General features: G+C 45.4%; 1 protein-coding gene across 1 annotated transcript in view; it reads left to right on the top strand.

The window, feature by feature from the left end:
* sls (sallimus) overlaps positions 1-21,434 on the top strand; it is a 285,614-nt gene that overhangs the window by 76,768 nt on the left and 187,412 nt on the right. The window contains exons 68-107 of the mRNA XM_072287454.1: positions 70-324; positions 1,434-1,577; positions 2,296-2,553; positions 2,687-2,830; positions 2,935-3,183; positions 3,677-3,820; positions 3,934-4,031; positions 4,201-4,375; positions 5,251-5,394; positions 5,879-6,145; positions 6,726-6,931; positions 7,202-7,298; positions 7,745-7,888; positions 8,099-8,183; positions 8,387-8,562; positions 8,722-8,865; positions 9,589-9,760; positions 9,885-9,982; positions 10,484-10,627; positions 10,730-10,931; positions 11,950-12,017; positions 12,088-12,231; positions 12,677-12,846; positions 12,935-13,034; positions 13,136-13,279; positions 13,478-13,601; positions 13,856-13,989; positions 14,125-14,290; positions 14,413-14,481; positions 14,630-14,798; positions 14,879-14,962; positions 15,044-15,146; positions 15,279-15,410; positions 15,551-15,642; positions 16,005-16,283; positions 17,998-18,156; positions 19,202-19,331; positions 19,977-20,116; positions 20,900-21,068; positions 21,198-21,341. Of these exons, the coding sequence (XP_072143555.1) occupies positions 70-324; positions 1,434-1,577; positions 2,296-2,553; positions 2,687-2,830; positions 2,935-3,183; positions 3,677-3,820; positions 3,934-4,031; positions 4,201-4,375; positions 5,251-5,394; positions 5,879-6,145; positions 6,726-6,931; positions 7,202-7,298; positions 7,745-7,888; positions 8,099-8,183; positions 8,387-8,562; positions 8,722-8,865; positions 9,589-9,760; positions 9,885-9,982; positions 10,484-10,627; positions 10,730-10,931; positions 11,950-12,017; positions 12,088-12,231; positions 12,677-12,846; positions 12,935-13,034; positions 13,136-13,279; positions 13,478-13,601; positions 13,856-13,989; positions 14,125-14,290; positions 14,413-14,481; positions 14,630-14,798; positions 14,879-14,962; positions 15,044-15,146; positions 15,279-15,410; positions 15,551-15,642; positions 16,005-16,283; positions 17,998-18,156; positions 19,202-19,331; positions 19,977-20,116; positions 20,900-21,068; positions 21,198-21,341 (6,066 nt within the window). The remainder of the gene's footprint in view (positions 1-69; positions 325-1,433; positions 1,578-2,295; positions 2,554-2,686; positions 2,831-2,934; positions 3,184-3,676; positions 3,821-3,933; positions 4,032-4,200; positions 4,376-5,250; positions 5,395-5,878; positions 6,146-6,725; positions 6,932-7,201; positions 7,299-7,744; positions 7,889-8,098; positions 8,184-8,386; positions 8,563-8,721; positions 8,866-9,588; positions 9,761-9,884; positions 9,983-10,483; positions 10,628-10,729; positions 10,932-11,949; positions 12,018-12,087; positions 12,232-12,676; positions 12,847-12,934; positions 13,035-13,135; positions 13,280-13,477; positions 13,602-13,855; positions 13,990-14,124; positions 14,291-14,412; positions 14,482-14,629; positions 14,799-14,878; positions 14,963-15,043; positions 15,147-15,278; positions 15,411-15,550; positions 15,643-16,004; positions 16,284-17,997; positions 18,157-19,201; positions 19,332-19,976; positions 20,117-20,899; positions 21,069-21,197; positions 21,342-21,434) is intronic.

The raw sequence follows: 21,434 nt of genomic DNA, 5'->3' as shown, positions 1-21,434 counted from the left end.
TGCTACACCACCATTAAAAACGTGCGCCTGACAACGAATATTTTGTCCTACCTGTTTGTCTGCTTGCAGCCAAGGCCTCCATTCTGTTGGACACACTGCAACCCCAGGGTTATGAGAAGATTCGCGAGCTGGAAGACTTGAAGGGTCAGAAGCCTCCAGAGAAACCGGATGCAGTATACGAAAAGCCTGTTTTTACCACCCCCTTGGTTGGTCCTGGAGAAATAAACGAGGGACAGCCTGCGCGTCTGGAGTGCCGCTGCGTCCCTGTCGGAGACCCCGATCTGAAATTCTTCTGGTATGTCAACGGCATCGAGCTTCCCAAAGGTAATTTTTTTTCTCACGTATAGCTTAAGAATAAGGGAATAATATATGTTATCTCTGAAGAGCGCCTTTTCGCTCGGAGAGCTCGGTGCTATGTGAGTGAGCGCGTCACATAAAATATTAAGATAGGACCTATCATTTGTGGGGCCCTATATACAGTTTTTTTTTAACTGACCAAATTTTTAAAATTAGAAAAATAAATATCACGGAACGTTATGTTTACCATTCGAGTGTGCGGATAGGCAGCCTCTAGATACATAGCAATTTCAGCAATTGCGTGCGTAATTAGCGAAGTTATGGTAATTAACTTTATAATTATCAACAATAAGTGGCTGCTGAAATGAGTACTTTGGGGCCCGTCCTCAACACTACCTATCCCGACGATGAAATTTTGAATAGAGGATTTCATGTGGGAGATATGCGAACAATTAGTTCCCCTTGGCAGGCTCCTCGAAACCGAAACTGGCTGGAAAAAGAGCGTCTGTGTCGTCGATGTCGCCCCCCCCCCCCCTGCCTTTCGTCACGTCTCCGAGGTCACCACCGGTCGGCCCACGAGCAGCTTGCGTTATCTCATTGCTGTCTGTGGCGTTAGCCTAGCACTTCAATGCCAGCGGGCCGCCAAACTTACTTCGTCATTCCGTTGGGCCCCTGAAACGGCATTTCGTTGATTGAAGTGGACACGTGGCGCCCAACTGAATGACGAAGTAAATTTGGCGGACTGCCGGCACTATATATATATATATATATATATATATATATATATATATATATATATATATATATATATATATATGTGTGTGTGTGTGTGTGTGTGTGTGTGTGTGTGTGTGTGTGTGTGTGTGTGTCTAATGGTGACTCATAAACATTTAATTCGACGGGGTCTAATGTCTTTGTATATGTGGTGTGTAATATCTGTATGAATTACTATTCCTACATTTACTACAGAAAAGGTGCAAAGGAGGGGTAAACAAACTTGGATAGCAGTAAAGCAGAAACTAATGCAGAAAAAGAGCTTGCATATTTCTTTTATTGAACCCTCATGCCGAATACTTACTTCCTATAATAGTATGAAAATGTGTTTCGGCTAATTAGACGTTTTATTTTGCTTTCAGGTTCAAGGCTTATCCCCAACAACGACTTTGGATTCGTGACACTCGACATCATGTCAGGAATTGCAGAAGACTCCGGTGTCTATATGTGCAAAGCCGTCAATAAAGCTGGCGAAGCAGTCACCTCAACCTCCCTTCGAGTGAAAGGTCGGTTAAAGTGATATGTTGTTCTTTTGTTGTTTTCATGCTAAGGATATGAAAGTAAAATAAAGTTTGAGACTGGTGGACTTAGTTTGCAAATGCAGCATGTACACGTATATCCACTATATGAAACGCGATATATTGCTCCGTATTCTACTTTATGTGCAATATAACGATGTGTCAGGTAAGAATACGCAACATGAAAAATGAAACAGAATATGAAAGTAAAATAAAGTTTGAGACTGGTGGACTTACTTTGCCTATGCGGCATGCACAAGTATATGCACTATATGAAACGCGATATATTGTTGCGTACTCTGCTTTATGTGCAATCTAACGATATGTGTTAGGTAAGAATACGCAACATAAAATATAAAACTTGAACATGTGTGATGGATTGCCAGGCAATAATTTGTGGTGGTAATATCAGGCAAACGTAAAATCGAACGCTTAGTGATATTTAGTTTTACAGTGAAAGGCAATTTTGTGCGAAGTTTCTTCGGTTCACGAACGCCATACAGAGCATACATTCATGATTAAGAACATACATATTAGGTTATATTGTGGAAATAATATGTCAGACATTCATTATTGAACACACATTTTGAAGTAATCGGCCCTGTTCAAAGGAATGCCCACTACTTTTAGTCTCTTCGTCTATTGTTGAGATAAAATAGTTTCCAAGAAAAATCATGTGTTGAGCGGAAACATGGTCTCGATGCAGGCCGTGCGGGAGTGCTGCTTGACTCCCACCACCCGGAGGCATACAGGCAGACGCAGAAGTTCGAGTATGACTCCAGCCGTGTTCCAGAGACCTGGTCCGACGAGAAACCTAAAGTGGCACCAGTGTTCGTGCAACACTTGAATAACATTGACGGCGCTGTGGAGGGTCACTACCTTCGCATCGAGGGCCGTATCGAACCTACCAATGACGACAAACTCAAAGTTAAATGGTTCAAGAACGGCAAGCCTTTGGTCATGGGTAGGCGCTCGCGGTTCACTTACTATTCTTGCAAGTTTAAGAATTTTAAACGAGCTGATACGAGTTTCACATGGAGCTATTGCTTGGGCGCCAACGAATGACTCGATTTCTGTTCTTCCTCATTTCCTTCCAGGTACCAGAATTAAACCCACAGACGATTTCGGCTTAGTTTCCCTGGACATATCAAGCGCAAGACCGGATGATTCTGGTATTTATACCTGCAAAGCCACAAACGACGTTGGCGAAGCAATCTCAACTTGCACAATCAAGGTGGAAGGTGAGTTATAAGGACAGTTCCGTGCCTGAAGTCTCAAATCACGCGTGGACAAGCTTGGGGGGACTATTGCTACAGCGCGTTGTTATGTTCAATTTACCTCGCAGGCCGCGAAAACATCATTCTAGCCTCCCAACATCCTGAATCGCTGCCCAAGATTCGCCAGCTCGAAGAGTACGTGCCACCAGAGAAGTACGTGCCTGAGCCAGAATACGAAGGACCGGTGTTCGTCACGCATCTCAACAACTTGGAGATCCGCGAAGGCACTACGGCCCACTTCGAGTGCCGCGTGGAGCCATCCAAGGACCCCACGCTCAAAGTGGAATTCCTCAAAAACAACAAGCCAGTTCCTGCTGGTGAGCTCACACCTGCGCCATTGCGACAGCTGTCTATCCAGTGATAACGCTGCTTGGCACAGACAGTAAATGCACAAGCTTATTCTAAACCTCGCGATAACAATAATAGTTCAGTTTGCGTTAGCACCTAAGTGTATCAGCACCATCAAAAAGTTGTATGCGCCACCCATCGGGCAGAAGAAACCGCTAAACATAGATTTAAGGTAAACAGTCGGATAACAGAACGTACGAACAAAACATAATGTAAGGGCATTGAGTAGCAGGACTGTCATAGAAGTTGGTGGCTTTATGTACTTGCTTCTGTTCAAGAAAGCCCCGCCGTTAGTGAAGGCGCCATAATCACAGCTATAACAAAAACAAGTGAATTCCCGTGTATTCATTTCTAAGGCCTTTAACCTATACGACCCCGCTAAAAACACGACAAATGCGCCCACGGGGTAATTAATCGTTTAAGTGCGCACATCACTTAGGCGAACTTTCATATTGCATTCAGGTTCCAAATACAACTTCAACAACGACTTTGGTTTCGTCACCCTGGATGTCGGCAATGCGTTTCCTGAGGACTCTGGCATCTACACGTGCAGAGCTCGCAACTCGAAGGGCGAGGCAGTCACCACCGGGTCTCTCAAAGTACAAGGTAACATTTGTATGCACACAAAATCGAAACTATGTTGTGCGTGACCGATTAGTGATTAGGCATGCAGCAGAGACAGCGATTACAGCGAGACATTCTGTTGAAAATTATCGCAGGCAAAAGTGGCGTGCAGTCTGACACTCTTCATCCAATGGGCGCACAGGGTTTGTCCAAGGTCCAGGAGCTAGAGACTTCGTACCTGACCAGATACCAGGTACTCCTTATGAAATACATGTTTGGTGCTGCTGCTATGACATTGGTAGCTGCGCGAAATTCTAGATCAGATTTTATCTTCGATGCTCATGAGCCAGGCTGCTATTATGTATAAATGATGGCGCCAAACGTACGGTGCCATATGTTATACTCACGAGGCCTTGTTGCAGGCTCCTGTCGAGGAAGCCGAGAAGGTCTACCCGCGACCAGTGTTTGTGGTGCCGCTTGAGCCGAACTTCTCCATTCAAGAAGGTAGTCCGGTCACGCTAGAATGCAAGGTCGAGCCAGCAGCTGACCCGAATCTCAAGGTGGAGTGGTTCCTGAACGGAAAGCCACTTGCGCCAGGTAAGGCTCGCTTTTTCCGACTTGTTGGTTCATATCACTGGAACGTAGTCATCTTGAAATCAAATCACAAAGCTTTTCGCTCGCAAAGCGCTGCTAATAATATGTCAAACATCATGATTGGCTAGCATCTGCTTTTAGGAACAATTCTTGCCTAAGGAAATTTCCACTAATATGGGCGCTTGTCTCCTTTGAGATTTAATAACACTTTGTGGGCGCTTCGCAATGAAAGAAGTGCTGCACATATCATTTTTCCCGAAACGGCTCACTGCAACAATGCTGCGAAGGAAAAAAGACCTTTGCTTGTTTAGATTAGCTGTTCACAAGATATCTATGTGAAAAAGTCAGAAAGGCACTCGCTGGAATTTTCTGCGCATCTTGTCTTTCGTATTGCACGCAAATAACTAGCACCTTTACCACTGCAAATGGTTCGTTGCGATGGGATTCCCTCTCAAAAAGAAAAAAAGTCTGTACAGTAAAACCACCGTTGATGCAGAGAGGCGGTCTCTCTTTGGCTCTTCGTGTGCTCAACGAGGCATTTCTGCGCTAGCGCTATATAACGTCATTTTAGATAGTTACGACCAATTTCCATTCCTACTAGAACTTAGCGATTGACCTGCTTTATTACACGCACAGAAATTCAAAACGCTACTGTGGCATCTTTATCAGAGCCTCATTTGAGGTGTTTCGAAAATTTCTGGTAAAATTCTTCCTTTTTTGCCTGCGCCATGTCTCCAATATGTCAGTTGGGTATCGGTTTCAAAAGGCGTGCATTCTCTAAAAAAAGTAAACGAAACTAATAAAAAAGATAGAATTACAGAAGCGGTTTTAGAAGTTATTAAAACTGTGAATTTCTAATGGCCGTGTGATTTTTCCAGGATCCAGGTACACTTCAACCCACGACTTTGGCTTCGTTGTACTTGCTCTCACCGACTTCTGGGGACGAGACGCTGGCATTTACACCTGCCGCGCGAGCAACAACGCCGGCGAAGCCTTCACTACGACCACGATTACATGTCTTTGTAAGTGTGGGATCAATATCGACTTCTTAATAACAGCTTTTTTTTGCACCAAGCTAACTACTTGCACGAATAATCTCAGGAACTAACGTTAGGATGCCTGCTGACTTCTACCCTGTTTTATATACATCGTTGGGGCAGGAAAGGGGGCGAGATTGAGGAGACCACTTCAGTTTGACATCTCAAAACAAAAACGAATCGAATAAAGCAAAGATCAGTTGGAGCCGATTAATGAAAGAGCGAATTATACACAAGCAAAAAACAAAACTGGATGAACGAAATTTATCTTTAGTGAGACTAACTTTTGTTTACTCATCGTAATTCTTAGCGATCCTCAATCCCAAGCTTTCTTCTTTTTTTAGACTTAGGCATTTGTATAGTCTGGCAGCTCCATAGGAGGAGTCTGCTTTTTGTTAGTTAATTTTGACTTAATCACTTGATAAAAGCACTTGCGGGAGTGTCACTTATCACCGTCGCCGTCGTACAGCCCGCAAGGGCGTGCAGGAGGACACGCTGCACCCAGAGGGTCGCAAGGGGCTCGAGTCCATCCAGCAGCTGGAAGAGTCGCTGACGCGTGTGCCCGAAATGGTTCAAGAGGACGCCGCAGGCCAGCCACCCGTGTTCACGTCACAGTTCGTCAATCTGAAGGACCTGAACGAAGGCGAGATCGCTCACTTCGAGGCCACACTGACACCGGTCGGCGACCAGACCATGCAGGTCGAATGGTTCTTCCGCGGCAAGCCGCTCAAAGCTGGTGGGTTTTCCAGGCAACAAAGGTCCTTCCCTTATCTGCGCACTTATTCTGTGAAGGCAGTTTTTGTTTCTTGAGGGCGATTGGCCTATGTGAACGCCTTTGACTTGCTCAAGCCCTCCGCATGAATGCGCGAGCTCACTGCAGCTTTCCTCCCCCTCCCCTCCCTCTCTCTATCTCATCTTTCTATTCTCTCTTTCCAGTCCCCCAGAGTAGGGTAGCCAACCAGACGTATTTCTGGTTAACATCCCTGCCTTCTCTCTTTATATCCTCCTCCCTCCTCCTCCCTTTCGTATTTTGAAATGTATCAGAACGTTCGTAACTCAACGCAGAAATTTCAAAAATATGGGCCAAACTTGAGCTATGTGGCACGAGTTAAAACTGTTGCTGGATACAGTTGCTTCATCTAGCAAGTAGCAGTGAACTGTGACTCCATATAACTGTTTACAAGCTACATCGGATGGCGCGTTCGAAAACGAAGCAGCGATGAATATAGCCATTGTACTTCACGCACCTACACAGTGCCCTGTAGAAACCATGCTTTGGCAAGAGCGAACCTGACACATCGAACACTACGTCGCAGGGCACCGCATCCGGACGGTACATGCGTTCGGCATGGTGGTGCTCGAGATCTTGGGCACAGTGCTGGAGGACTCTGGCCGCTACACGTGCCGCGCCACCAACAAGTGGGGCAAAGCCGAAGTCACCGTCGACCTCGAGTGTACCGACAAGACAAAGGGACAGCGGCCGCAGTTTACCACTCAGCTGCAGAACCTCATGGACCTCAAGGTAATGAGTTATCACCTGCAGATGAGCGAGAAAGACAGCTAGCTCAATTAGCTTGGTCTTCGGTTCAGTGAGGTGGAGAACACAACGAACAATAAATATTTAATGATGCTTTACAATCAGTGCGCAGGAGTGGAGTACAGCGTTCACTATTATTAGTGCAAACCTCGAGAGAGTGACACCACATAGGTAGAATTTGCGGTATAAGCCATTATTGAGCTTTTCTGAGTTTTAATCCATTTAACGATACGTCTGTAACATGTACGCTCGCAGGAAGGAAACAGCGCTCACCTGGAATGCCACCTGGTGCCCGTTGGTGATCCAGACATGAAGGTCGAGTGGTACAAGAATTCACAACCACTTCGCGACAGTAAGTGCGCTTGACAATCAATTGCGAAAATACTTGCCTCTTTATGTAGATATTAAAAAAAAGAACGGAAGGGTGGACACACGTCACAGTCTACTTTTGCTGCATGTAACAGTAACGTCAGATGCTTGTGTATTGTGTATGGTTACTAGGAATGGCAATCCAGACAATCGCAGGACAAAAGTGTACTCGATGCGATAGTCCATAGACTCCTACATAGGAGGCCATGGCTAAGCAGTCTCCTTCTGTACGATACTGTTGATCGTAAGGCGGTGCGTAATAAAAAAAAACCTATCGCAAAGTCTTTTTCCTGGCTACTATAAATAGTGTATTAGCATGAGTCCAGTGAGTTCACTGATTTTCGGCTCAAATGGTTTCCGCCGTAGTGCGAACTGCGAAAAAAATTGAGAGTCAGCTGGTTAGATGAATGTCCGCTTTTTTTTTTTAAGGTTCACGCATCAAGACATTGAGCGATTTTGGCTTCGTGGTGATGGACATCTCGTTCGTGCATGCCGAAGACTCTGGCGACTACGTCTGCGTGGCCACTAACAAATACGGCTCCGATGCGACCAAGTGCACCATTCAGTGCGCAGGTGGGGATCTCATACACACTGAAAAATCGTGCGCGGGATGTTCTAATGGATGCTTTGTGTAAAAAAAAAAAAGAAAAGCCTGGATAACATCTAACAGTTCTTATTTTGATGCAAGCGGTGACCCTTCACATGCTCTGCATTAATTGCAATTTATTATACATGAAATTCTTCCTTCTTGGCTTCTTATCTTTTTCTTTACCTTCTGTTCAGGCTCTGGAAAAATATTCAGGGACTCTCTACAGCCTCAATCCCTTGACAGAATCGCTGAATTGGAAGGTGCCTCGTCTCTAACTAGGTAATGCCCTCCGAACAATTTTTTTCATTATATAATTTTCAACTAACAATGGGCGCGTAGATAACGTCACAGCGAGGGAAACACTACGCCCACACGAACCAAGACATTATGTGTGGAATGAAAAGTGCCATACATTTCTAGTGCTGATGTTATTCAGCCTTGAAACGACGATGCGGTGACAGTACTATGGTATTTCACTCCAGGACTTCGGCCGTTATGGAGGCCACCAGGCTTCAGCCACCCAAGTTCCTATCGCAGCTGAACAGTATCACAGGTCTGGCTGAAGGCCAGAGCGCCCACTTTGAGTGTCAGCTCGTGCCAGTCAACGACCCTGACCTAACGGTCGAGTGGTACTTCAATGGTCAGCTTCTGCGCTCAGGTACGTTCCACTGAGCACTTATAAGACAGCTTCTATTTTGTTTCGACTTTATGTGTTATTTCACTACAATGCATGACAGAAATGACGCGTTTCTCAATGCTTCTGTAATCCTTAAGGTTGATCTGGAGCGAATAGTAGCCAGGATTTGTTTGTGTGCAGGCCATCGTTTCCGGACGTTCCACGATTTTGGTATTGTAATCCTGGACATCCTCTACTGCTACGGTGAAGACTCAGGTGAATGGGTCTGCAAGGCAACCAACAAGCTTGGCTCAGATGTGACACGTGCCACTCTTCAGTGCAAGGGTAAGTATATTAGTATTGTCTTGTGATGCGAAGAAAACTGAATGTTACTGACAATTCTGACGTTGTGTCTCAGAGCTGAGGTTCGCCAGGTGCAGAGTTTTGCGGGATATGCGTAGCATGTACTAGATACAGCAATGTCTAGGCTGCTATAAAACAAGCGAATGCTCTAGGAAAGGTCTACGATGAATTGTTATTGCATACAGGAAGGAACGTAATAATTTTCTTGCCATATAAGCGCTTTTACAGAAGCACATAGACTTCGCTAAGTGCTTCAAGTAAGTCGAAAACGCACCCAGGATTTTAGAAAACCCGCCGTGGTTGCTCAGTGGCTATGGTGTTGGGCTGCTGAGCACGAGGTCGCGGGATCGTATCCCGGCTATGGCGGCCGCATTTCGATGGAGGCGAAATGCGAAAACACCCGTGTACTTAGATTTAGGTGCTCGTTAAAGATCCCCAGGCGGTCGAAACTTCCGGAGTCCTCCACTACGGCGCGCCTCATAATCAGAATTGGTTTTGGCACGTAAAACCCCATAACTTTTAATTTTAGAAATATGCTAAGGTAGGGTATTCTAGTTAATGCCCATACTGTAGAGTGCTATCAGACCTGAAGCTAGTATTTAGAAAGGGATATGTTGAACAAATAAAATTTAAAAAATAAACAAATAACTCACGTGGTCCTTCGATGGGTCAGCCTTGCGATTACTTATTTTCTTCACCTTTCAGCCAAGAGCTCCTTGATCCTGACACCTCAATTTCCACCTGAAATGGCATCGGGAACACAGAGCATCATCGCTCTCGAAGAAAGCTTGTACCGAAAGTCGGCGGTCGTAGAGCCAGAAGGTCCTGCCGAGGCACCTCGCTTCACTGTGCCACTGAGTAACGTCGAAGATCTGAGGTATTAAACTCGCTAATCTTACAAAAACTTACATTGTTGCTAATTGTGAGGCATGAATAAAGCACCGTTTGCTAATAGTCCTGCACTCAACGTCAACATATTTTGCGTGCTTCTTTCAACACAGGGAAGGAGACAATGCTCACTTAGAAGCCCGGCTGACGCCAACAGATGACCCAGACTTGACCGTTGAATGGTTCAAGAACAATATGCCACTGATGTCAGGTGAGCGTTCCGGTCATCTTTGGCGTTCCCGTCCCTTATGTCTTTGTAACTGTGCTAAGAGCAAAAGGAGAAAACACGTGAGTTTTCTGCGCGTTTGTGCATCCGAAAAGGAAAGCAAATCTGATTGAGAGAGTACCTCACTGTTTATTTCACGCGCCCGTTCGAGGCTTTAAAAAGTAAGCGTTTTGTTATTTCCCTACACAGAGAATACAGTTATTGTATTTACATAAATGGACGATATAGATCTCTACACTTGAATTCTCTACATTGATTAAAAGGCCCCGAATCTTACCTGCCTAAATGTAACCATTACTCATATTGCCTGGCACAGTACACACATATCGAAATTAATGCAATATCTAATACCGGAGCTCCATACGACTCAACATAGAGAGATCGGCTCTTGCACCACGATAAGCCTAGTTTACTGCCGGAGTTCTGTGATTATAAGATATGTTATGACGCAGAAAGTACCACCTCCTTTATTTTCTTTGGCACTAGGAACGAGAATCCGGACCATCAACGACTTCGGCTTCGTGGTACTCGAGATGAGTCCTGTGTACCCGGAAGACTCCGGCGTCTACTCCTGCCGAGCTCGAAACCGCTTCGGGGAGGCCGTCACTACCTGCACTCTCAAGTGCCAAGGTAAAATTAATGATGAGACCATACCTCCGTACTCGTCAGGGGAAACGTCGGCGAGGTGAAGAAAAAACGTAAAAAAACATATATACATATTTTTTTTTGCAGGAAAGCGTAGCATCATTCTGGAAACACAGCTGCCAGAATCGATGACCACAGGTATCGAGAAGATTGCCAAGTTTGAGGAAGTTTCCTCAGCCAGGATTGGCGAGACCTGGACAGACAAAGATATCTCTCAGCCGCCGAAGTTTGTAACTACTCCGCAGGACTTGACGCTGGCTGAGAACTCCTTGGCACATTTCGAGTGCAGGTACGAAGAGTTTTTACGGAACTCTTGTTTTATTCCTCGACAAGTCTATCATTGTTACTGGGCGCAATATAGGTTAGATTTTCTTCTGGGCTGTCCTGATTCAAAGCAGTGCCGAAGAACGAGGACACAGAAACAGCGGCAAAATCACGGGGTTGTGTTTGTGTCCCTCTTTCTGCTCCATCATGATCCTGCAGTGCATTAAGTTTGGAATGACGATTATTAAGCTCATAATAAAGCAAAATCAACTGTGACTATACTATAGCGCAGGAACAGGGGTGAACAGCTCCACATAGATATGTAATATTAGCCGACTTAGACTTGGAAGCTATATGATGTAATGGTTGCGAAGGACTGGAACATGCTCAAGAGCATGTGCTGAATATAGCAAGAGCTTCATAATAGGATGACTTGCGTGCATTAAAGGAAAATGTTTAGTTGTAAAATTAGGTACTGCAGGTTGAATAATAATTTCATGAAAGTCGAAAAGTACCAACCTTGCCAGAAAAAAAGGGAGTGATTCTTTGGCAGTTGAGGCATGCAGGCTTATACCCAGCATTAAGTTTGGAATACGGTAAATTGTGCAAGTTGGTAATTCTTATTGTTTCTGCAGCGCAAACAACAAATGGAATGCATACATACAGGCACCCACACGCGCGCGCACACACACACATACACAAACGAGTGGACCAACGAGTGGTTCAGTCGTTTTTGCCTCTCAAACTTTGTCTTCTTGCGCTACAAGAATAATGAGCAAAGCTTCACATTAAACGAAGAATACAGTACCAACCTGGCCATAGCGCCACGCTAGGCTTTCGCGTCCTAATAAAGCACTGAAAGATATTATTAGCGAGTTCTAACATTGTAGTATGTGACACAGCAAGCATTTATCTACCTAGATGTGACGTTGTTAAGTCCATCAAACCTAACACATGCATGTTTTTCTTCTATTCCAATATGACCCATTAATTCGACGTTGCGACCATACTAAGCGCTGTTTACGAACTTACTTCCCTTGCAGGCTGACACCAGTCGGCGACCCTACGCTGAGAGTGGACTGGTACCACAATGGCAAACCTCTTGTCACCGGTGAGTAAATAATGCGCATTGGGGAGAGGGCGAGGAAAAACAACATGTTTATTGCATGTATCTTGCTCAGGCTCTCGAGTGAAGACAATCCACGACTTCGGCTACGTCATCCTTGAAGTGGCGGGTGTCTACCCACGAGACTCAGGCGTGTACACGTGCAGAGCCGTCAACAAGGTTGGCGAAGCGTCGGTCTCCTGCAAGCTCACCGTCAAGGGTACGAACTGGCCCCAAACAAAACTGTCTGCTTTTAAGGAGAGTTTATCCTCTACGAATTCATAGCACTGATTCAACGTTAAGAGCCCCAGATGCTCAGAACTAATTAGGAGCCCTACTCTGCGACGTCTCTCATAACCCCAGAGTTGCTTCGGGAAGTTAAACCCCATGAATCAATCAGTCAGTGGTAGCACTGCTAAACAAAAAACTGAAGCTGTCATAATTTTATTTATAACACGTTTGAGCATGATAGTGACAATACGCTTATACGCGATATCACGCTGCGTACGAAACGTACATGATTTTCAAGTCTAGCGTTAGTTACAGTGTGCTTCTCGCTGTCGTCCGATGTCTTTTTCGCGCTACTTAATGACGTCTCAAGTCTGTAATAAGCACCAGCTAGCCCAACTATCTTCGCTAATAATTTCGAATCTCTTCTATTGTAGGCAAGCAGTCTATTGTTATGGAACCACAGCTACCTCAGGAGTTCCGTTCTGGCTATGAGAGCATTCAGAAGTTGGAAGAATCGATGTACCGAACCGAAGAGAAGATCTTCGACGACGAAAAGAAGGAGCCGCCAAAGTTTGTCACACAGATCCAGGCTCTTCTCGACAAGGTGAGGGCCGACAAAGTGAGATAAGCACGGCCCTAAACACAGCGTTTCCTAATTTATTGTTGTCTTTTCTCTTTCAACGCCAAAAAAGGTGGAGGGCGACAGCGCTCACTTTGAATGCAAGCTTATCCCGGTTGGAGATCCGAATATGAAAGTCGAATGGTTCTTGAACGGACGGCCACTGGTCACTGGTAAGCTGCGCGTATCAAACATCAGTTGAGGCAGACATAAGTTTTTTCCTGCACAACTTCTCTGCTCGTCTCTAACCGATACCGAACCGTTAACTGCGCAGGAACACGTGTTCATACAATCGATGACTTCGGCTTCGTGGTGCTGGACATCGACTGGTTGTTCCCTCGAGACTCTGGAGAGTACATGTGCCGTGCCACAAATCGTTGGGGTTCGGACACGACCAAAGCAACTCTCAAGATCAAAGGTAAGCAAGAAATCTGCGCCTGTGAGCTCCTACTTGTTTTTTTTTTTTGCCATCTGTTTTAGCTGTCTCTTTTACATATTCAAGTCTCTCTTACATATTCTTACAGTCATTCAAGCTTAATGTCCCATGTAAACACATGTCATGCACTCTGCGTTGCGTGAATGTAAAAATGAACGGGTGTTACATTTCAATTTTCAGCTAAGAAAGACATCATCATGGACAGCCAGCTGCCGCAGGGAATGAACGTTGACAAACTGCGTGACCTGGAGTACCCAGCACCACAACAAGAAACAATGCAGGAGGTGGAACCGGTTAAGCCAAGGTATTACGACAAATCACAAGTCTATATATCGCAAGCCTTTAATGCTTGAGTATACAAAAGTCGCAATGAATAAGATCTAAGCTTGGTGAGTAGCACCACTTGAGCAAGATCGGAAAGAACAAATACAAGCTGTATTTGTTCTCTTTCTGTCCTTGTCTAAGGGGTGCGGCTCGCAATGGATCGTTACCAACTAGACCAATTCTCTCTCCTATTAGGGACCTGACCTGCTAAAGACTATTACCTTCTTATTATAGGTTCATCACCCAGATACAACCTCAAGAAAATCTTAATGAAGGTGACTCAGCGCATTTCGAGTGTCGCTTGGAACCCATCAACGATCCAAAATTGAGGGTGGAATGGTACCACAACGGACAGCCTCTAAGATCAGGTACTGAATTCCGCTAGACATCATTAGTGATATAACAGCATCATATAATTTATGTAGTGGATGGCAAGAAGTTACCTGAAAAGTAATTGCAAGCTTTTGATCCATGTTTGCCCTTGTACTCTTGTATTCCTTCAGGCCACCGCTTCAAGACAACCCACGACTTCGGCTTTGTTGCTTTGGACGTGTTGTATGTCTACCCTGAGGACTGTGGAACATATGTCGCCCGGGCTATAAATGAAGTAGGCGAAGACCAAACACAGGCCACCCTCAGGTGCATAGCAAAGCCAAAGCTGGACTACAGGTGAGAACAACGCAAAACGCATTATAAGAAAATACCTTGATGCAAGTTGTTTTAAAAGTGTAATTAGAAGTGGGCGCATAAAAATTTCTATTTCTGTCAATTTCTTTCTACCTTTTATTCAGGACCCAGCTTCCTAAGGACATGAAGGATGGCGTCAAGAAGATCGCTGAAATGGAAGCTTCCTGGCAGCGGTGAGCCATCCTATTTTTTCTGTATTTTTCATTTGGTTTATTCCCCTAGTGTTTGATGTCCTTCAATTTTCTTCTCGTGTCAAAAGAATAAAGTGTACGGCATGCTTCAGTAAACCTGAACATCGCATGTTTTGCGTTTTGATTTCAGCACTGAAACCCAGGAGGAAGTGGAAGAAGAACCAAAAGCTCCGATGTTCATTATGAAGCCAGAACCTCAAGTGGTTGTTGAAGGCGAATGGGCTAAGTTCCAGTGCCGGGTCATCGGTCATCCCAAGCCAAGGCTCATCTGGGTTTTGAATGGACACACGGTCATTTCCGTAAGCAATGCAACAATCTAATTGGCATATTGTTTCCATTTGAGCAGTAAATTCTATTGAGCCGCGCTATATTTGCCCAGGGTTCGAGGTACAAGCTGACCTACGACGGTATCTACCACCTGGACATCCCCAAGACTAGGCAGTACGACCAAGGAAAAGTAGAAGTAAGCACTTCTGTCTCAGTAAAATTAAAATTGTTCACTTTTATACTACGACTTGCTCCTCACATTAAATTTTATGTGCAGGTTTTCGCGAGAAACTTCTGCGGCGAAGCCTACTGTTTCACAACTTTGGAAGTTCGGCCTAAATTTGATGACTACAGAGCCGTGCTCAAGCATTCTCCAAAGCGTGAGTAAAATCTACTCGTATTTAACCTTAGTATGTACACACGCTTCAAAATCCGTAGAGCTCTCGTAGAAAGAGGATGTTTGCAATGGCAGTAACGAACACCGCATAATTAACAGTTTATTGATTTTGCAGCATGGTACGACCAGGACGTAAAGTCTTATCAGAGGTACCGACATGAGACTGAACTGCAACGAGTGTTCGAGGAAAAACTTACCCCTGGAGGCACCCGCATCGATGTCTGGAAGACTGAACAAGGCCAAGAAGGTATGGAACGACTCAAGTTTCTTTGACGAAGCTGCTTCGAGGATGGTGTCTCGCCTAGCTAGACGCATATCCTTTTACATTTGAAGTCAGTCACGTATCAAACAGCGGTGTGTGTGATGTCTGCATGTATTACGTTTCAGGCGAACACCAAAAGGTCAAGAAGAGGATAGAGGAGGAAGAACTTGAAAAGTTAAAGCCGAAAGTGGAGCGGTTCAAGACGGACTCTATATATGTAAGCAGACCTTGAGGTCATCATTAGTAAGGAACACATACTGTGGCCAGTAAATGCTTAAGATAAGTTCAGCGCAGTCCGGCTTAGCTCTAGCTACTTTATTGATTGACGGCAGGAATACACAAGAGAAAACCAAAGAAACGTGTGCAAAAATGAAACCTCTACTTACGATGAGCATCCTCATTGTGTACGTTCGCTTATTGTTAAACAATAACTTCAAATTGGGGACGTTAGCAGCACGCCTTATCAGCTCGCAAGCGTTTGAGGCACTTCCGCGGAAACAGTGGCAGTATGATATCTTTGTTTTGCGGGAGTATACGTAACAATACCGCTTTCTCCCGCGCTACTCCCTGCTTCTGTAGTACGACGCACGTACGGGCGAGAAGAAGGTGGAAACGGGCTCCCAGGCGCAGTACATGGCCAAGTACTTCGAGACCGAGGCGGAGAAGCAGCAGCGGGGCCCCAGCGGCATAGCGCCCGAGTCAGTGGTGCAGGGCCGCGAAGTGCACACGACCACGCAGCGCCAGACGCAGAAGGAGCAGCAGGGCGACCTGGAGATCACCCGCAAGAAGACACTGACCGAGACGCTCGAGCAGGAGCACAAGGGCGTCACCAAGGAGCAGCGCGTACAGGGGCCCGTGGTGAGTGCACGTACACTTTAGCGCTCCGCCCGACGAACCCTGTGCGCGTCGCCGATTTGAATAACTAAAAAAAAAGTGAACGCTGATTTTCTCCAAACCACTCCTCGAACTTTTTTTTACTTGAGTCATATTGAAGCATTATGGCTGTTTATGAGTATAACTGCAACCTATTGGCAGTCGTCCCGAATGGTAATTCCTGGCGTCTAGTGAACCATTTCCATAGTTATGTTACCTTCTAAATGTCGCGACAGACACAACCGAAGGCCAGACTGGGAACATGTAGATCCAATTTTGCTATTTATTTTGGTGCGTTGCGTTTTCTTGTTCACTTGCTTTGTAACCCTGCTCCTTACGAGTTTTCTTGTGCTTTCATTTTAATAACTAAACCCCCCTTACTCCATGCCCTTTGGGCCTGTAAGGTATTTTTAAATAAATAAATAAATGTAAGAATCCACGGCATCGGTCATAGCGGCTGGACCAGACAAGTCATTTATCTTTTCGACGTTTTGTTAGAGGATTGATGTGTTACAGGATACATATGCTCAGCCACAGAATTCTATTCTCACTCACGTGGCGCGACGTACATGTGCAGAATTTAATGTATCAATATAAGAAAAAGAAGCCTTCTAACCTCTCGCGGAAATTTTAAAAATTTTTTTTATGCTGAATTGTAGGTGGAGAAAAAGTGCTTACCGAGAAGCGCAAACTGTGCAAGGTAACGCGGTCATGAATGACAGAAAGCAAATTTGGTTGGCGAAATGAAAAGAAGCGTTGTTGTTCCGAAAGAAGCGCCCAAATCGGCAACTTCTCGCTTGTAGTGAGTACCCCAGCGAGCAGTGTTCTCTGCACTTTCCTCTTCATAGATATTCTCCCTCCCGCCGCGGCATCTCAGTGGCTGTGGCGTTCTGCCGCTTAGCACGACGTCTCGGGTTCAATTGCCGGCCGCGGCGAGCGCATTCCTATGGGAGGCGGAATGCAGAAACGCTAGTGTAGCCTGATTTTTTAGCGCGTCAAAAAATTTCATGCGGTCCAAAATAATTCGCAGACCTCCATTATGGCGCCGCTCACAGCCCAACCCCTGTGTAGCTTCAAAACCCCTTAATTTATTACATATTCTCCCTGCGAGGTCCCTAGCATAATAACGTGCTCAAGAGGGGGGAACTTTGAGCCAGTTGGTCCGACATGTTTAAAAAGGAAAAGAACCGTTACTTCAGACGGGACGTGACGAAGGAATGGACAGGACGAGCGGTAAGAAAAATAAGCGTTATAACCTCTCGCTTTAGTTGTTTAGTTGTAATACCTCCTTCTCACTATCTCTGTACTACATTGCCACTATAAGGAAACAAACAAACAAGAATATCTGTTAAGGACGGAAAGACGAAACAGATTACACCGAGTAAAACCAGTGACAGGTGAGGTTCCTTCAAACATCAAAAGTAATGTGCTTCGAAGCTTAGAATGACAATCAGCAATAGTTTAAATTGCGCTAGTTCCGACAACAGGCAGTCTCTTTGCCGTCGCAAAGCTGTTATGAGCAGCGGGTCACGCGGTGGAAACCTCTCGAAACTCAGCCAGCCAGGCCACTGCGCAAGACCTATTCGCGACGCGACGCGCTAACAGGCAGCTGGATGGATGAGCTCCAAGAGCCGTTATAAATAGCGCGCATGCCCATTCGAATGGAAGCGAGACCAGCCGCTGTGTTTTCCGTTCGCAGCAAGAGTCGAAGCCTCCCGTATTCACCAAGAAGCTACAGCCGTGCCGTGTGGACGAGGGCCATGGAGCCAAGTTCCAGTGCACGTTCACCGGCCAGCCGGCGCCGAAGATCACGTGGTACCGAGAGAATTTCCCCATAACACCTTCGCAGGACTTCCAGGTGAGCATGCACGCCCTCCCCCCCCCCCCCCCCCTTTTTTTGCGTGTGTTTCTGCAGCGACGACACATGAATTTGCACCTTCTTAAACATAGCGACGACTTTTGCGATAGAATATGACGGTGCAGATTATCACCGTCAGTCACGAATTGCGATCGCCAGCCCATAAATGTGTGAAATTTACATAATTTTATGTCAAGGTGCTGTAGACTCCATAGACAGCAAGTCTAGGTGGGATAAGAATGACTGTCCATTTTATAAAGATCCATCATAATTACATCGTAATGAAATATTCATATATTGTACAGTCAGTCTTGCAACATTTGTTCATTAATAATATTAAATGACCCACTCGAATTACACGCACAGGTTAATTATTGGCTGCAAGCATTACAACAAGGGAAAAAATCTTTCGCAATTACTACCGAAACGCCCCACTTGAAACGTCCCGTCAAACACGGTAGTGCCTTCACCACAGCGGTCGTCTGAAGCGATACATTTCCCTGAGAAGTGAAAGGGGTGTACTTTAGGAAAGAAGAATGTTCAATTTACTAAAAGCTTAATGTTCGTTGTCTATTCCTTGGAACCACTGCACAGTAATGACAAAAATAATTCCCGTTTACAAACGTGCACGCCGTGACTGAAGGAGTTAAAAGAAGAATAACAAAATAAGCTGTAGAAGTTGCTCTCCACAAAGAGCGATGAAGGCATTATTTTAATATGACTGGGAAAAGGAAGAGGGGGGATTTGGTGGCAGACCAAAATTAAGTGGGCTTCTGTTGATTTTAAAGAATAAAAGAATGCAAACAGGACAAAATTACTTGTGCAGGTTATGATGCACTTCAATGTCCGTGTGGATACCAGACAATGGGACCAGCTTTTTTTCCCCCTTCTTTTGCTCAGAAATCCTATACAAAACCAACACAGCACACTAGTGGTGCAGAAGACAATTGGGTGTTGCTGGTGATTTGCACTAAAAAAACACCAAGAAAATATGCCTCTTAAAACCAAACATGTTCTTTTTTCACACTTATTTTTCTTCGTCCAGATCGTGACTACCGACAGCACATCAACGCTGATAATTCGTGAAGTTTATGTGGAAGATTCTGGTGTCTTCTCGGTCAAGGCTGAAAACCGTGGAGGCTCTGCCAAATCATCTGCCAACTTGGTTGTTGAAGGTGCGTTCCCCACAGATGGTTGCTCATTCTTTCACATCTGTTATCAAACCGCTTTACGCATACAACCCTTCTAAAAGATATTCAGCTAATTTTGTCATCTGATATGTTAAACGACTTGCTACTAACTAGCAGTTGCTGGTCGATAAATTTTAAGGAGTTAAAAGCGAATGTTGCTTGACAAAGCGATTACAAGACAAGGCCGTTGAAGTCACAGAACATGAAATAGCAAAAACCACCCGAAGCATTCGCTCGGAAGCTATCAGAAATATTAAATGGGCACAGAAGATTCTTTTAGGTAGTCGTTATAAGAATACAAGCCAAATAAGAAAATAAAATCGGGATGCAAATAAAATAAACAACTGATATTGCAAAATTAATAGTTCTTTAAAGCTACAACGCTAATATACACCTGAGGCGAACAAAACAGTTTACGCGCAAAAGTTTCTATGGGGTTCGACCTTGACGCAGCTCTTAAGCGCGGCTACTTCCGTTAACTTGGAGAAAATGCCTGATGATTGATCAGGCAGATAACGCCATATTGACCATAAGTAAAGTACGTAAAGGGACCACGTTATGTCACTGTATGTGCTTGCATGGCTGCTACGTCACAGACTAATTTTAACGGCGTTCTTGTCCTTTCAACAGAGAGGCGAGAGCAACGCAGCGGGGTCGTGCCGCCAAACTTTACCAGGACCATCCAGGACGTTTCGTCGAAGGCAGGAAAGTTGGTCCGCCTCGACGCCAAGGTCTCGGGATCGAAGCCGTTGGATGTCTATTGGCTGAAGGTAAAATACCTCAACAGTGCAACTTCTGCTCGAAGCTAGGATGCTCTTCCCACAATTATTTACGTAATTCGCATTAGGATGGCGCTTTTCTTAAAAATGGCTTAATAAGTTCTTGCTGCTGCGTTATTCAGCGCATTGACTTAAAGGGTGAGTGACGAAGATGTACACGAGGGCAAAAATAAATGGATATGTGTTTATTTTTGTACTTTATTTGCTAGCATCCTTACCTAATTTCAAAGGACAGGAAACAAAACCGATGTTCCCACTGTTGTTTAGGCGAACGAGTTTTCAACTTCGTGCGTTATGTCATCAAAAACTTCGAATCACGGATTTCACGGCATTTCATTCTTTGCTTTTTGTCTTGACAGTGGAATGGTACAGAGCTATGACTGTATACTTGCGCTCTCCTAGAATTACACCCTTTTTTTTTGTACACTGTAACACGAGGACTGGCTGCGTCATCGCAGGCTTCCATCGCCTCCTTCACGTATGCGTAATAAAGAAAGTCATCAGAAAATTAAAAAAAGAACGACCACGGATGTCGTTTTTCTACACTATTTCCCCCTTTGCGCTGAGTCTGCTATGACGTACAAAACGTTCTATTCTTGAACCCGTCAATTTGGCAACTTTGACAAGTCGTAAGCACGAGGACTGGGAAAACTGGACAGTTGCGGTCGTTTAAGAAAAAAACTAAAGATTTACGGCCGCCAAAATGCCAGCGCTACCGAAACGAACGTCCGCCTGAGTCTTGAATGCCGGGCGCTGCATTGTCGTCGTCCGCAGAACGGCAAGAAGGTGACGCCCGACGTGTCACACAAGATTGTGGAGGAGGACGACCTGTACACGCTGCTCATCTTGGAGGCCCAGGCGGACTCAGACTCCGGAAGCTACGAGTGTGTCGCCATCAACTCGGCTGGAGAAGCACGCTGCCAAGCTCACGTGGTGATCGAAGGTCAGTGCGCGCGGCCACAAATAGCGCCCGTTTTAGCGGCTTCCCTTCTGCCGCCAAGAAAAGCAGCGCCTTGCTATAGCCCGGCCCGTCCGACTCAGTTTCGCCGCTGCCCTGCCCTCTGCTGCGCAGGCGCCAAGCCCAAAACGCCGCCCACGAGCCCCAAGGAGGCGCCTGGAGACCAGAAGCCACCCACGGTGACAGAGCCGCTCAAGCCACTCGCCGTCAAGGAAGGCCAGAGCGCCGTCTTCCGCTGCAGGATACCAGCCGTCCCTGGTGAGAGCACTTGCGCCTTGCCCTTACAGCCTTAGAACTTAGAGCGACAAAAAGTTGAGCTAGTTGGTAAGGACTCATAATGCAAAATGAAGT

This window comes from Dermacentor andersoni, chromosome 1 (assembly GCF_023375885.2).
Source record: "Dermacentor andersoni chromosome 1, qqDerAnde1_hic_scaffold, whole genome shotgun sequence".
NCBI classification, from domain to species: Eukaryota; Metazoa; Arthropoda; class Arachnida; order Ixodida; family Ixodidae; genus Dermacentor; species Dermacentor andersoni.
The sequence above is the reverse complement of the archived record's forward strand: the minus strand, read 5'-3'. Positions and strand labels throughout refer to the sequence as shown.